We start from the raw sequence: 15,429 nt of genomic DNA on the forward strand, positions 1-15,429 counted from the left end.
AGATGTGAGGCGCACCTCCTCTAGGGGGCACCAGATGTGAGGTGCACCTCCTCTAGGGGGGCACCAGATGTGAGGCGCACCACCTCTAGGGGGCACCAGATGACTTCAACCAGCACCTACCAGCATTCAGACGAGTGACCACAGAAAAAGGGAATCTGGAGCCAAAGCTTCTCGGGTGCGCAGTCGGAGCCGCCGGCTGACACGCATTCATCAAAGGTCTGAAACGTGGGGACACTGCCTTGAATTCATTGAAAGGTGGGAAAAAAAACTGAGTGTTTGTGGGTTCCAACCTTCTTGTCGCCTTGTTTCCGGCGCCGCAGACCTGGTCGGTAGTCGTCTCCAAACCGCAAGAAGTAATAATAGGATACCAGTCGTTCAATGGGGTCTCTGATCACGTTGATGTAGATGGGTTTCCTCTTCACGCCGAACCTGAGAACAGGAAACTTGCTCAACACAGATACTCGGTACCAGGGGTGTCTAAAAAACCTGCGTCTTCAGTTTGGCCCGCCAGACACCACAATCTTAATAAAAGAATGTGGCCCACGAGCGTCGACAGTTTCATTTAAAATAGCTGACTTTGCCACTATCGTGTGGACGATATGAGTATATCAGGTCAATGACCATGGATTTTACCTTTGACATGAGTACAGCACAGCATTTACTGTACCTATATGACCCAACCCAAACAAATGTTCCAGTCATGGCGCAAACTGCAAGGACAACAACCTGCTCACTGAAATTTGTGGATATTTAAATAAAACAACAAATCCATCCATCCACTTTCTGCCGCTTGCCCCTTTCGGGGTTGCTGGAGCCTATCTCAGCTGCATTCCGGCGGAAGGCGGGGTACACCCTGAACAAGTCGCCACTTCTGTTTCAAGAGGGGTTCCCTCAATCGTCAGGAGATTTTTCCTGATGATTGAGGGAACCCCTCATGAAACAGTTCTGTAGAGATGAAGTAGTCTTGTGATTTTTTTCCCACACACATACATTTATATGTATATATGTGTGTATATGTACATTGTTTTAAAATTCGTTTCAGCAACAACATGCTGATGTTTGATTTTTCAATACAGAAGAAACATTATTTCTATCATCATTTAATACAAGATATTTTTAAATGATTTTTCTACCAATGAAACTGGTCAAATAGGAACAATCAAACATGTCGCGTGACCTCTGAAAGGTTGATTTGAGTTTGTGGTTATTGATAGTCTTTTGTAAAATGATTATATAAAACACCTGAGTAAATGAATAATAATTATTTAAGGCACCTGAGTAAATAAATAATAATTATATAAAGCACCTGAGTAGATAATTGATGATTATTTAAGGCAGCCGAGTAAATAAATGATAATTATATAAGTCAAGGGGATGGGTCAAATGCAGAGGACAAATTTTGCCACACCTAGTGTGTGTGTGACAATCATTGGCACTTTAACTTTAACCTGAGTAAATAAATAATAATTATATAAGGCAGCTGAGTAAATAAATAATAATTATATAAGGCACCTGAGTAAATAATTGATAATTATGTAGGGCATCTGAGTAAATAAATATTTATTTTATAAGGCACCGAAGTAAATAAATAATAATTATATAAGGCACCTAAGTAAATAATTGATAATTATATAGGGCACCTGAGTAAATGAATAATAATTATAAAAGGCACCTAAATAAATAAATAATAATTATATAAGGCAGCTGAGTAAATGAATAATAATTATAAAAGGCACCTAAATAAATAAATGATAATTATATAAGGCACCAAAGTAAATAAATAATAATTATATAAGGCACCTGAGTAAATAATTGATGAATATATAGGGCACCTGAGTAAATAAATATTATTTTATAAGTCACCGAAGTAAATAAATAATAATTATATAAGGCACCTAAGTAAATAATTGATAATTATATATGGCACCTGAGTAAATGAATAATAATTATAAAAGGCACCTTAATAAATAAATGATAATTATATAAGGCAGCTGAGTAAATAAATAATAATTATATAAGGCACCTAAGTAAATAAATAATAATTATATAAGGCACCTAAGTAAATAATTGATAATTATATATGGCACCTGAGTAAATGAATAATAATTATAAAAGGCACCTTAATAAATAAATGATAATTATATAAGGCAGCTGAGTAAATAAATAATAATTATATAAGGCACCTGGGTAAATAAATTATAATTATATAAGGCACCAAAGTAAATAAATAATAATTTTATAAGGCACCAAAATAAATGAATAAATAATAATTATATAAGGCACCTGAGTAAATAATTGATAAATATATAGGGCACCTGAGTAAATAAATAATAACTATATAAGGCACCTGGGTAAATAAATTATAATTATAAAAGGCACCAAAGTAAATAAATAATAATTATATAAGGCACCTGAGTAAATAATTGATGAATATATAGGGCACCTGAGTAAATAAATATTATTTTATAAGTCACCGAAGTAAATAAATAATAATTATATAAGGCACCTAAGTAAATAATTGATAATTATATAAGGCACCAAAATAAATAAATAATAATTTTATAAGGCACCAAAATAAATAAATAAATAATAATTATATAAGGCACCTGAGTAAATAATTGATAATTATATAAGGCACCTGAGCAAATAAAGATTTATTTCATAAGGCACCGAAGTAAAAAAATAATAATTATATTAGGCACCTGAGTAAATAAATAATAATTATATAAGGCACCTAAGTCAGTAATTGATAATTATATAGGGCACCTGAGTAAATGAATAATAATTATAAAAGGCACCTAAATAAATAAATGATCATTATATAAGGCAGCTGAGTAAATAATTAATAATTATATAAGGCATCTACAGGTAGCGACTTGTCTAGGGTGTACGCCGCCTTCCGCCCAATTGTATCTGAGATAGGCGCCAGCGCCCCCCTCGACCCCAAAAGGGAATAAGCAGTAGAAAATGGATGGATGGATAAGGCATCTGAGTAAATAAATAATAATTATATAAGGCACCTGAGTAAATAATTGATGATTATATAGTGCACCTGAGCAAATTAATAATAAGTATAAAAGGCACCTGAGTAAATAAATAATCATTATATATGATTAAATAAATACTCATTATGTAAGGCGCCTGTGTAAGTAAATAATAATTATATAAGGCACCGAAATAAATAAATAATAATTTTTTAAGGCGCCTTAGTAAATAAATAATGATTATATAAGGCACCTGAGTAAATAAATAATAATTATATAAGGCACCAAAGTAAATAAATAATAATTATAAAAGGCACCTGAGTAAATAAATGATAATTATATAAGGCACCTGAGTAAATAAATAATCATTATAGATGAGTAAATAAATAATAATTATATAAGGCACCTGAGTAAATAAATAACTATTTTATAAGAGAACTTAGTAAATAAATAATAATTATAAAAGGAACTTCAGTAAATAATTGATAATTATATAAGGCACCTGAGTAAATAAATAATTATTTTATAAGAGAACTGTGTAAATAAATAATAATTATAAAAGGAACTTGAGTAAATAATTGATAATTATATAAGGCACCTGAGTAAATAAATAATTATTTTATAAGAGACCTTAGTAAATAAATAACAATTATAAAAGACACTTGAGTAAATAAATGAGAATTAAAGAAAGGCTCCTGAGTGAAAAAATAATAATTATATAAACTTGAAAGTATCATTTGAATATTTCTTTGCCAGGCAGAGTTCTGGTTTTTGGTTGTCAAAACTCTGCCGACATGATCCTGTCAGATGAGGAGACGTGTAGTTCTTGAGATGACCACTGGGGGAAGCTCTTACTTGGTGAAGTCCAGGAAGGAAACATGTCCGTGATAGAAAGCGGGCTTCATCTCCCTCCATTCCGTCACGTTCTTCACAAAGCGCACCTGAAGCAAATAATCATGAGTCAGCATTACTGTGGCGGCGCGACGACAGGCTCAGGTGATCAAGTCCTGCTCACCTGGTCCTGGAGGGACATGACGGGGTTGTTCTTGGTGGTGTTGATGTGCAGCACATGGTAGCGGTTCTTGCCGCACAGGTCGTAGGCGATGTTGGTGAAGGAGGTGCTGGCGGTCTTGGGCACGCGGTTGTAGACGATGACCACGTCCTCGTCGCTCTCCTGCGCGGACGCCGCCCACGACGTGTCCCGCTCCCGCAGGCCGTCCTGGGTGTGCCGCTGCTCGATCTCCCGTACCTCGTGTCGAGCGATGGCTCTCTCTGAATGGACGACAATGGACAAAGTTCAAGGATGAGGTTGCTCGAACTAAATATTGACTGTCAAAGCTCACCTTTAAGCATTCACACACCTCGCGGAATAAAGTCCATATAAGACATTTAGCCAAGAAAGCTCAGAAAAAGTGATGCATACGTTTTGAACATAACTGTGGTGTGTTCAAGGACCCTTGATCCAAGTTAGAAACAGAAACATCACCAGTTGGTTACCGTAAAATCCAGACTGTAAGTCGCTCGCTACCATACTTGCCAACCTCGAGACCTCCGATTTCGGGAGGTGGGGGGTAGAGGGGCGTGGTCGGAGGGGTGGTTGGGGGCGGGGTTAAGAGGGGTGGCGTATAATTCACCAACTCGAGTATTTCATATATATTTCATATATATATATGTATAAATATATATATAGGTATGAAATTAGACCAGTTGATCTGCCGTTTCTTTTCTTTTTCTTCTATGTCCCACTCTCCCTTGTGGAAGGGGTCTGTTCCGATCCGGTGGCCATGTACTGCTTGCCTGTGTATCGGCTGGGGACATCTCTGCGCTGCTGATCCGCCTCCGCTTGGGATGGTTTCCTGCTGGCTCCGCTGTGAACGGGACTCTCGCTGCTGTGTTGGATCCGCTTTGGACTGGACTCTCGCGACTGTGTTGGATCCATTATGGATTGAACTTTCACAGTATCATGTTGGACCCGCTCGACATCCATTGCTTTCCTCCTCTCCAAGGTTCTCATAGTCATCATGTCTAGCATTAAAAGATTACAGTTGGTACAAAATGCGGCTGCTAGACTTTTGACAAGAACAAGAAAGTTTGATCATATTACGCCTGTACTGGCTCACCTGCACTGGCTTCCTGTGCACTTAAGATGTGACTTTAAGGTTTTACTACTTACGTATAAAATACTACACGGTCTAGCTCCAGCCTATCTTGCCGATTGTATTGTACCGTATGTCCCGGCAAGAAATCTGCGTTCAAAAGACTCCGGCTTATTAGTGATTCCTAGAGCTCAAAAAAAGTCTGCGGGCTATAGAGCGTTTTCCGTTCGGGCTCCAGTACTCTGGAATGCCCTCCCGGTAACAGTTCGAGATGCTACCTCAGTAGAAGCATTTAAGTCTCATCTTAAAACTCATCTGTATACTCTAGCCTTTAAATAGACCTCCTTTTTAGACCAGTTGATCTGCCGCTTCTTTTCTTTCTCCTATGTCCCCCCCTCCCTTGTGGAGGGGGTCCGGTCCGATGACCATGGATGAAGTACTGACTGTCCAGAGTCGAGACCCAGGATGGACCGCTCGTCGGGACCCAGGATGGACCGCTCGCCTGTATCGGTTGGGGACATCTCTACGCTGCTGATCCGCTTGAGATGGTTTCCTGTGGACGGGACTCTCACTGCTGTCTTGGAGCCACTATGGATTGAACTTTCACAGTATCATGATAGACCCGCTCGACATCCATTGCTTTCGGTCCCCTAGAGGGGGGGGGTTGCCCACATCTGAGGTCCTCTCCAAGGTTTCTCATAGTCAGCATTGTCGCTGGCGTCCCACTGAATGTGAATTCTCCCTGCCCACTGGGTGTGAGTTTTCCTTGCCCTTTTGTGGGTTCTTCCGAGGATGTTGTAGTCGTAATGATTTGTACAGTCCTTTGAGACATTTGTGATTTGGGGCTATATAAATAAACATTGATTGATTGATTGATCATTGTCACCGACGTCCCACTGGGTGTGAGTTTTCCTTGCCCTTATGTGGGCCTACCGAGGATGTCGTAGTGGTTTGTGCAGCCCTTTGAAACACTAGTGATTTAGGGCTATATAAGTAAACATTGATTGATTGATTGAAATACTTGACTTCAAAGGGGAACATTATCACAATTTCAAAAGGGTTAAAAACAATAAAAATCAGTTTCCAGTGGCTTGTTGTATTTTTTTTCAAAATTTTACCGGTCCCGGAATATCCCTAAAAAAAGTTTTAAAGTGCCTTTTTTTTCGCTCTCCGCCAAGACACTATCCATTTCCCTGTGACGTCATACAGTTCTGCCAATGTAAACAAACAATGGCGAATAGCACAGCAAGATATAGCGACATTAGCTCGGATTCAGATTCGGATTTCAGCGGTTTAAGCGGTTCAACAGATTACGCATGTTTTGAAACGGATGGTTGGAGTATGAAAGTATTGAAGAAGAAACTGAAGCTATTGAGCGAATTCATAGTCATAGCATGGCCAAATAGCTGCGTTAGCATCGCCGGTAAAATCTGCGGCCCAAACCACATTTGAAGTCCTCTCCAAGGTTCTCATAGTCATCATTGTCACTGGCGTCCCACTGGGTGTGAGTTTTCCTTGCCCTTATGTGGGTTCTTTCGAGGATGTCGTAGTCGTAGTGGTTTGTACAGTCCTTTGAGACATTTGTGATTTAGGGCTGTATAAATAAACATTGATTGATTGATGATTGATATCTACCACAATGCGGGATAGCGACGTCACCTGTTGCGTGGAAAGCAAACGACACTGCGAGGCCGAAAGGCAAACAAAGGCAGGCTTGAATAGGGACAGAAAATTAGGAAGCAGGTACGTGACGATAAACAAGAGACAGGTGACATTAAATGCGTAATTAGGCAACAGAAACAAAACAGGAAGTGCCACCAGGAACTAAGGACGTCAAATACTAAACAGGGTGATAACACAACAGAACAAAACCAGAACATGCCATGATGCAAGTAGTGGAACCTGACAGTAAGTCTTGAACTTTACAAAGTATTTCAATGGTTGGAATCTGTGTTTAAGGATGATGTACCAGTTACTATAGTAATCTAATTAGTTACTATGGTCATCTAATTAGTTACTATGGTAATCTACGTCACAGCAGCTCAGGCGAGGCACCAAGCAGTGTGGGTGGGGAACGTTTCCACAGACGCGGAAGGAGATTTCCACAACAAAGTTATAAAGCTTAGTGATATCAATCAATCAATCAATCATCCATCCATCCATCCATCCATCCATTTTCTAACGCTTATTCCCTTTCGGGGTCGCGGGGGGCGCTGGCGCCTATCTCAGCTACAATCGGGCGGAAGGCAGGGTACACCCTGGACAAGTCGCCACCTCATCGCAGGGCCAACACAGATAGACAGACAACATTCACACTCACATTCACACACTAGGGCCAATTTAGTGTTGCCAATCAACTTATCCCCAGGTGCATGTCTTTGGAAGTGGGAGGAAGCCGGAGTACCCGGAGGGAACCCACGCATTCACGGGGAGAACATGCAAACTCCACACAGAAAGATCCCGAGCCTGGATTTGAACCCAGGACTGCAGGAACTTCGTATTGTGAGGCAGACGCACTAACCCCTCTGCCACCGTGAAGCCCATCAATCAATGTTTACTTATATAGCCCTAAATCACTAGTGTCTCAAAGGGCTGCACAAACCACTACGACATCCTCGGTAGGCCCACATAAGGGCAAGGAAAACTCATACCCAGTGGGACGTCGGTGACAATGATGACTATGAGAACCTTGGAGAGGAGGAAAGCAATGGATGTCGAGCGGGTCTAACATGATACTGTGAAAGTTGAATCCATAATGGATCCAACACAGTCGCAAGAGTCCAGTCCAAAGCGGATCCAACACAGCAGCGAGAGTCCCGTTCACAGCGGAGCCAGCAGGAAAACATCCCAAGCGGAGGCGGATCAGCAGCGCAGAGATGTCCCCAGCCGATACACAGGCGAGCAGTACATGGCCACCGGATCGGAACGGACCCCCTCCACAAGGGAGAGTGGGACATAGGAGAAAAAGAAAAGAAATGGCAGATCAACTGGTCTAAAAAGGGAGTCTATTTAAAGGCTAGAGTTTTAAGGTGAGACTTAAATGCTTCTACTTAGGTGGCATCTCGAACTGTTACCGGGAGGGCATTCCAGAGTACTGGAGCCCGAACGGAAAACGCTCTATAGCCCGCAGACTTTTTTTAGGCTTTGGGAATCACTAATAAGCCGGAGTCCTTTGAACGCAGATTTCTTGCCGGGACATATGGTACAATACAATGGGCAAGATAGGATGGAGCTAGACCGTGTAGTATTTTATACGTAAGTAGTAAAACCTTAAAGTCACATCTTAAGTGCACAGGAAGCCAGTGCAGGTGAGCCAGTACAGGCGTAATATGATCAACTTTCTTGTTCTTGTCAAAAGTCTAGCAGCCGCATTTTGTACCAACTGTAATCTTTTAATGCTAGACATGGGGAGACCCGAAAATAATACGTTACAGTAATCCAGACGAGACGTAACAAACGCATGGATAATGATCTCAGCGTCTTTAGTGGACAGAATGGAGCGAATTTTAGCGATATTACGGATACATCAGATTGTAGGTGGGTTTATTTTTGTTGTTACATTTTTGTCGCGTTTCACTTGAGTGTAAAATATGTCGATCAAAAGGGGGTGTGACGTTCATACTTTGTCAATATTCAGTGTTTTATCCTTCATAGAAAAATGTTAAATTTCTTCACGTTTTTTAAGGTGGTCTGTCATAACGTTTTTAGCATTCAATCAGAAATGATTGTGAGGTTTTGTATAAGTGTTCATAAAAATAGATATACCGGCCCCCCCCAGACACATTTTTTTTCAGTAAATGTGGCCCCCGAGTCAAAATAATTGCCCAGGCCTGGTCTAGACGGACAAGTTGGGGTACAAAAAAAGGTTTTTGCCCACCCACGCCCCGCCATTTGTGTTTATTCTGGTCTTGGGGGTGTTACATGTCTCATAAGGCTGTTTATGAACATAGTCAGACATATTTCTACACACTACCACGTCAAAACATACTTGACATTTTTCATCCGAGGAAAAACTGGAAGACGGGAGACGTTCAAACAACAGAAACATCCCTTCCCTTGTTGAAAAGTTATCGAAAAGCAGAAAATGTTCGCAAATGTCCTATAAAAACTCTGAGAACCTTAGAGAATTTGTGAAGAAGGATATAAACGGGAAGTTTTAGCAGACTTCATTTTTAAGTCAGCTGTTTTTTTTTTGCTGTTAGTGTGTTTTATGGTGGCTAATATCTTTTTAAATTATGTACAAAACATGTGAATCTTAAACACCTTTCACACCTTTGCGAGGAATTTTACACCTTTGTCTTGTGTCTTTAGGCAAAGTCTACCCCCCAAATTTGTGGGCGGCTACAACAAAAGGGTATTCTACTATTTTGTGGAATACCCGGACCAGGACTCTGCGTGGAATGATCCAACCCCCTCACATTAGACCAGGACAGTGCATGGCATGATCCAACCCCCTCACCTTAGACCAGGACACATTAGAACCCCTCACATTAGACCGGGACTGTGCGTGGCATGATCCAACCCCCTCACCTTAGACCAGGACACATTTGAACCCCTCACATTAGACCACGACACATTAGAACCCCTCACATTAGACCAGGACAGTGAGTGGCATGATCCAACCCCCTCACATTAGGCCAGGCCACATTAGAACCCCTCACATTAGACCAGGACACATTAGAACCCCTCATATTAGACCAGGACACATTAGAACCCCTCATATTAGACCAGGACAGTGAGTGGCATGATCCAACCCCCTCACATTAGACCAGTACAGTAAGTGGCAAGATCCAACACCCTAATTTTAGACCAGGCCACATTAGAACCCCTCACATTAAACCAGGACTCATTAGACCAGGACAGTAAGTGGCATGATCCAACACCCTCACTTTAGACCAGGACACATTAGAACCCCTCACCTTAGACCAGGACAGTGTGTGGCATGATCCAACCCCCTCACCTTACACCATGACACATTAGAACCCCTCACCTTAGACCAGGACAGTCTGTGGCATGTTCCAACCCCCTCACATTAAACCAGGACACATTAGACCCCTCACATTAGACCAGGACAGTGTGTGGTATGATCCAACCCCCTCACATTAAACCAGGACACATTAGACCCCCTCACATTAGACCAGGACAGTGAGTGGCATGATCCAACCCCCTCACCTTAGACCAGGACACATTAGACCCCCTCACATTAGACCGGGACAGTGCATGGCATGATCCAACGCCCTCACCTTAGACCAGGACACCACCAGGTGTGAATGAATGATGAGTTCCCACTTCTCTGTGAGCGCTTTGAGTGTCTAGAAAAGCGCGATATAAAATCTAAGTTATTATTATTTTTTTGACTGGCATGATCCAACCCCCTCACCTTAGACCAGGACAGTGCGTGGCATGATCCAACCCCCTCACCTTAGACCAGGACAGTGCGTGGCATGATCCAACCCCCTCACATTAGACCAGGACAGTGCGTGGCATGATCCAACCCCCTCACATTAGACCAGGACAGTGCATGGCATGATCCAACCCCCTCACCTTAGATCAGGACAGTGCATGGCATGATCCAACCCCCTCACCTTAGACCAGGACAGTGTGTGGCATGATCCAACCCCCTCACATTAGACCAGGACAGTGAGTGGCATGATCCAACCCCCTCACCTTAGACCAGGACAGTGCGTGGCATGATCCAACCCCCTCACCTTAGACCAGGACAGTGCGTGGCATGATCCAACCCCCTCACATTAGACCAGGACAGTGAGTGGCATGATCCAACCCCCTCACCTTAGACCAGGACAGTGCGTGGCATGATCCAACCCCCTCACCTTAGACCAGGACAGTGCGTGGCATGATCCAACCCCCTCACATTAGACCAGGACAGTGAGTGGCATGATCCAACCCCCTCACCTTAGACCAGGACAGTGCGTGGCATGATCCAACCCCCTCACATTAGACCAGGACAGTGCGTGGCATGATCCAACCCCCTCACATTAGACCAGGACAGTGAGTGGCATGATGCAACCCTCTCACCTTAGATCAGGACAGCGCATGGCATGATCCAACCCCCTCACCTTAGACCAGGACAGTGTGTGGCATGATCCAACCCCCTCACATTAGACCAGGACTGTGAGTGGCATGATCCAACACCCTCACCTTAGACCAGGACTGTGCGTGGCATGATCCTACCCACTCACATTAGACGAGGACAGTGCATGGCATGATCCAACACCCTCACCTTAGACCAGGACAGTGTGTGGCAAGATCCAACACCCTCACCTTAGACCAGGACACATTAGACCCCCTCACATTAGACCAAGACAGTGTGTGGCATGATCCAACACCCTCACCTTAGACCAGGACACATTAGACCCCCTCACATTAGACCAGGACAGTGTGTGGCATGATCCAACCCCCTCACCTTAGACCAGGACACATTAGACCCCCTCACATTAGACCAGGACAGTGAGTGGCATGATCCAACCACCCTCACCTTAGACCAGGACATATTAAAACCCCTCACATTAGACCAGGACAGTGTGTGGCATGATCCAACCCCCTCACATTAGACCAGGACACATTAGAATCCCTCACATTAGACCAGGACAGTGAGTGGCAAGATCCCACACCCTCATTTTAGACCAGGCCACATTAGAACCCCTCACATTAGACCAGGACAACGAGTGGCATGATCCAACCCCCTCACCTTAGACCAGGACACATTAGACCCCCTCAAATTAGACCAGAACAGTGTGTGGCATGATCCAACCCCCTCACATTAGACCAGGACAGTGCATGGCATGATCCAACCCCCTCACCTTAGACCAGGACAGTGTGTGGCATGATCCAACCCCCTCACATTAGACCAGGACAGTGCATGGCATGATCCAACCCCCTCACCTTAGACCAGGACAGTGTGTGGCATGATCCAACCCCCTCACATTAGACCAGGACAGTGAGTGGCATGATCCAACCCACTCACCTTAGACCAGGACAGTGTGTGGCATGATCCAACGCCCTCACCTTAGACCAGGACAGTGCGTGGCATGATCCAACCCCCTCACATTAGACCTGGACAGTGAGTGGCATGATCCAACCCCCTCACCTTAGACCAGGACAGTGCGTGGCATGATCCAACCCCCTCACCTTAGACCAGGACAGTGCGTGGCATGATCCAACCCCCTCACATTAGACCAGGACAGTGAGTGGCATGATCCAACCCCCTCACCTTAGATCAGGACAGTGCATGGCATGATCCAACCCCCTCACCTTAGACCAGGACAGTGTAAGGCATGATCCAACCCCCTCACATTAGACCAGGACAGTGCATGGCATGATCCAACCCCCTCACCTTAGACCAGGACAGTGTGTGGCATGATCCAACCCTCTCACATTAGACCAGGACAGTGAGTGGCATGATCCAACCCACTCACCTTAGACCAGGACAGTGTGTGGCATGATCCAACACCCTCACCTTAGACCAGGACTGTGCGTGGCATGATCCTACCCACTCACATTAGACCAGGACAGTGCATGGCATGATCCAATACCCTCACCTTAGACCAGGACAGTGTGTGGCAAGATCCAACACCCTCACCTTAGACCAGGACACATTAGACCCCCTCACATTAGACCAAGACAGTGTGTGGCATGATCCAACACCCTCACCTTAGACCAGGACACATTAGACCAGGACAGTGTGTGGCATGATCCAACCCCCTCACATTAGACCAGGACACATTAGAATCCCTCACATTAGACCAGGACAGTGAGTGGCAAGATCCCACACCCTCATTTTAGACCAGGCCACATTAGAACCCCTCACATTAGACCAGGACAGTGAGTGGCATGATCCAACCCCCTCACCTTAGACCAGGACACATTAGACCCCCTCAAATTAGACCAGGACAGTGTGTGGCATGATCCAACACCCTCACATTAGACCAGGACAGTGTGTGGCATGATCCAACCCCCTCACATTAGACCAGGACACATTAGACCCCCTCACATTAGACCAGGACAGTGCATGGCATGATCCAACGCCCTCACATTAGACCAGGACACATTAGAACCCCTCACATTAGACCAGGACAGTGAGTGGCATGATCCAACCCCCTCACCTTAGACCAGGAAACATTTGAACCCCTCACATTAGACCAGGACAGTGAGTGGCAAGATCCAACACCCTCATTTTAGACCAAGCCACATTAGAACCCCTCACATTAGACCAGGACACATTAGAACCCCTCATATTAGACCAGGACAGTGAGTGGCATGATCCAACCCCCTCACATTAGACCACTACAGTAAGTGGCAAGATCCAACACCCTAATTTTAGACAAGGCCACATTAGAACCCCTCACATTACCAGGACTCATTAGACCAGGACAGTAAGTGGCATGATCCAACACCATCACTTTAGACCAGGACACATTAGAACCCCTCACCTTAGACCAGGACAGTGTGTGGCATGATCCAACCCCCTCACGTTACACCATGACACATTAGAACCCCTCACCTTAGACCAGGACAGTGTCTGGCATGATCCAACCCCCTCACATTAAACCAGGACACATTAGAACCCCTCACATTAGACCAGGACAGTGAGTGGCATGATCCAACACCCTCACCTTAGACCAGGACACATTAGAACCCCTCACCTTAGACCAGGACAGTCTGTGGCATGATCCAACCCCCTCACATTAAACCAGGACACATTAGAACCCCTCACATTAGACCAGGACAGTGCATGGCATGATCCAACCCCCTCACCTTAGACTAGGACAGTGTGTGGCATGATCCAACCCCCTCACCTTAGACCAGGACAGATTAGACCCCCTCACATTAGACCAGGACAGTGTGTGGCATGATCCAACCCCCTCACTTTAGACCAGTACAGTGTGTGGCATGATCCAACCCCCTCACTTTAGACCAGTACAGTGTGTGGGATGATATGTTCTCATAGTCATCAGTATCAGCAGTATCACAGTATCATGTTCTCATAGTCATCATTGTCACCGACGTCCCACTGGGTCATTATCGTCACCGGTGTCCCACTGGGTGTGAGTTTTCCTTGGGTGTGAGTTTTCCTTGCCCTTATGTGGGCCTACCGAGGATGTCGTAGTGGTTTGTGCAGCCCTTTGAGACACTAGTGATTTAGGGCTATATAAGTAAACATTGATTGATTGATTGATTGATTGATCCAACCCCCTCACTTTAGACCAGTACAGTGTGTGGGATGATCCAACCCACTCACATTAGACTAGGACAGTGTGTGGCATGATCCAACCCCCTCACCTTAGACCAGGACACATTAGACCCCCTGACATTAGACCAGGACAGTCTGTGGCATGATCCAACCCCCTCACCTTAGACCAGGACACATTAGAACCCCTCACATTAGACCAGGACAGTGCATGGCATGATCCGACCCCCTCACCTTAGACCAGGACAGTAAGTGGCATGATCTAACCCCCTTCACATTAAACCAGGACAGTGCATGGCATAATCCAACCCCCTCACCTTAGACCAGGACAGTGAGTGGCATGATCCAACCCCCTCACCTTAGACCAGGACAGTGTGTGGCATGATCCAACCCCCTCACATTAGACCAGGACAGTGCGTGGCATGATCCAACCCCCTCACCTTAGACCAGGACAGTGCATGGCATGATCCAACCTCCTCACCTTAGACCAGGACAGTGAGTGGCATGATCCAACCCCCTCACCTTAGACCAGGACAGTGTGTGGCATGATCCAACCCCCTCACATTAGACCAGGACAGTGAGTGGCATGATCCAACCCCCTCACCTTAGACCAGGACATTGCGTGGCATGATCCAACCCCCTCACCTTAGACCAGGACAGTGCGTGGCATGATCCAACCCCCTCACATTAGACCAGGACAGTGAGTGGCATGATCCAACCCCCTCACCTTAGATCAGGACAGTGCATGGCATGATCCAACCCCCTCACCTTAGACCAGGACAGTGTGTGGCATGATCCAACCCCCTCACCTTAGACCAGGACAGTGTGTGGCATGATCCAACGCCCTCACATTAGACCAGGACAGTGCATGGCATGATCCAACCCCCTCACCTTAGACCAGGACAGTGTGTGGCATGATCCAACCCCCTCACATTAGACCAGGACAGTGAGTGGCATGATCCAACCCACTCACCTTAGACCAGGACAGTGTGTGGCATGATCCAACACCCTCACCTTAGACCAGGACAGTTTGTGGCAAGATCCAACACCCTCACCTTAGACCAGGACACATTAGACCCCCTCACATTAGACCAAGACAGTGTGTGGCATGATCCAACACCCTCACCTTGGACCAGGACAC

General features: G+C 44.8%; 1 protein-coding gene across 2 annotated transcripts in view; it reads right to left on the bottom strand.

The window, feature by feature from the left end:
• Window positions 1–15,429, bottom strand: part of hs2st1a (heparan sulfate 2-O-sulfotransferase 1a) — a 92,438-nt gene that overhangs the window by 1,996 nt on the left and 75,013 nt on the right. For both annotated transcript variants that reach the window (XM_061921111.1, XM_061921112.1), the window contains exons 2-5: window positions 4,000–4,256; window positions 3,840–3,925; window positions 291–429; window positions 121–218 (exon numbers count right to left, since the gene is read on the bottom strand). In XM_061921111.1, the coding sequence (XP_061777095.1) occupies window positions 121–218; window positions 291–429; window positions 3,840–3,925; window positions 4,000–4,256 (580 nt within the window). The remainder of the gene's footprint in view (window positions 1–120; window positions 219–290; window positions 430–3,839; window positions 3,926–3,999; window positions 4,257–15,429) is intronic.

Source organism: Nerophis ophidion, linkage group LG14, assembly GCF_033978795.1.
Source record: "Nerophis ophidion isolate RoL-2023_Sa linkage group LG14, RoL_Noph_v1.0, whole genome shotgun sequence".
Taxonomy (NCBI): domain Eukaryota; kingdom Metazoa; phylum Chordata; class Actinopteri; order Syngnathiformes; family Syngnathidae; genus Nerophis; species Nerophis ophidion.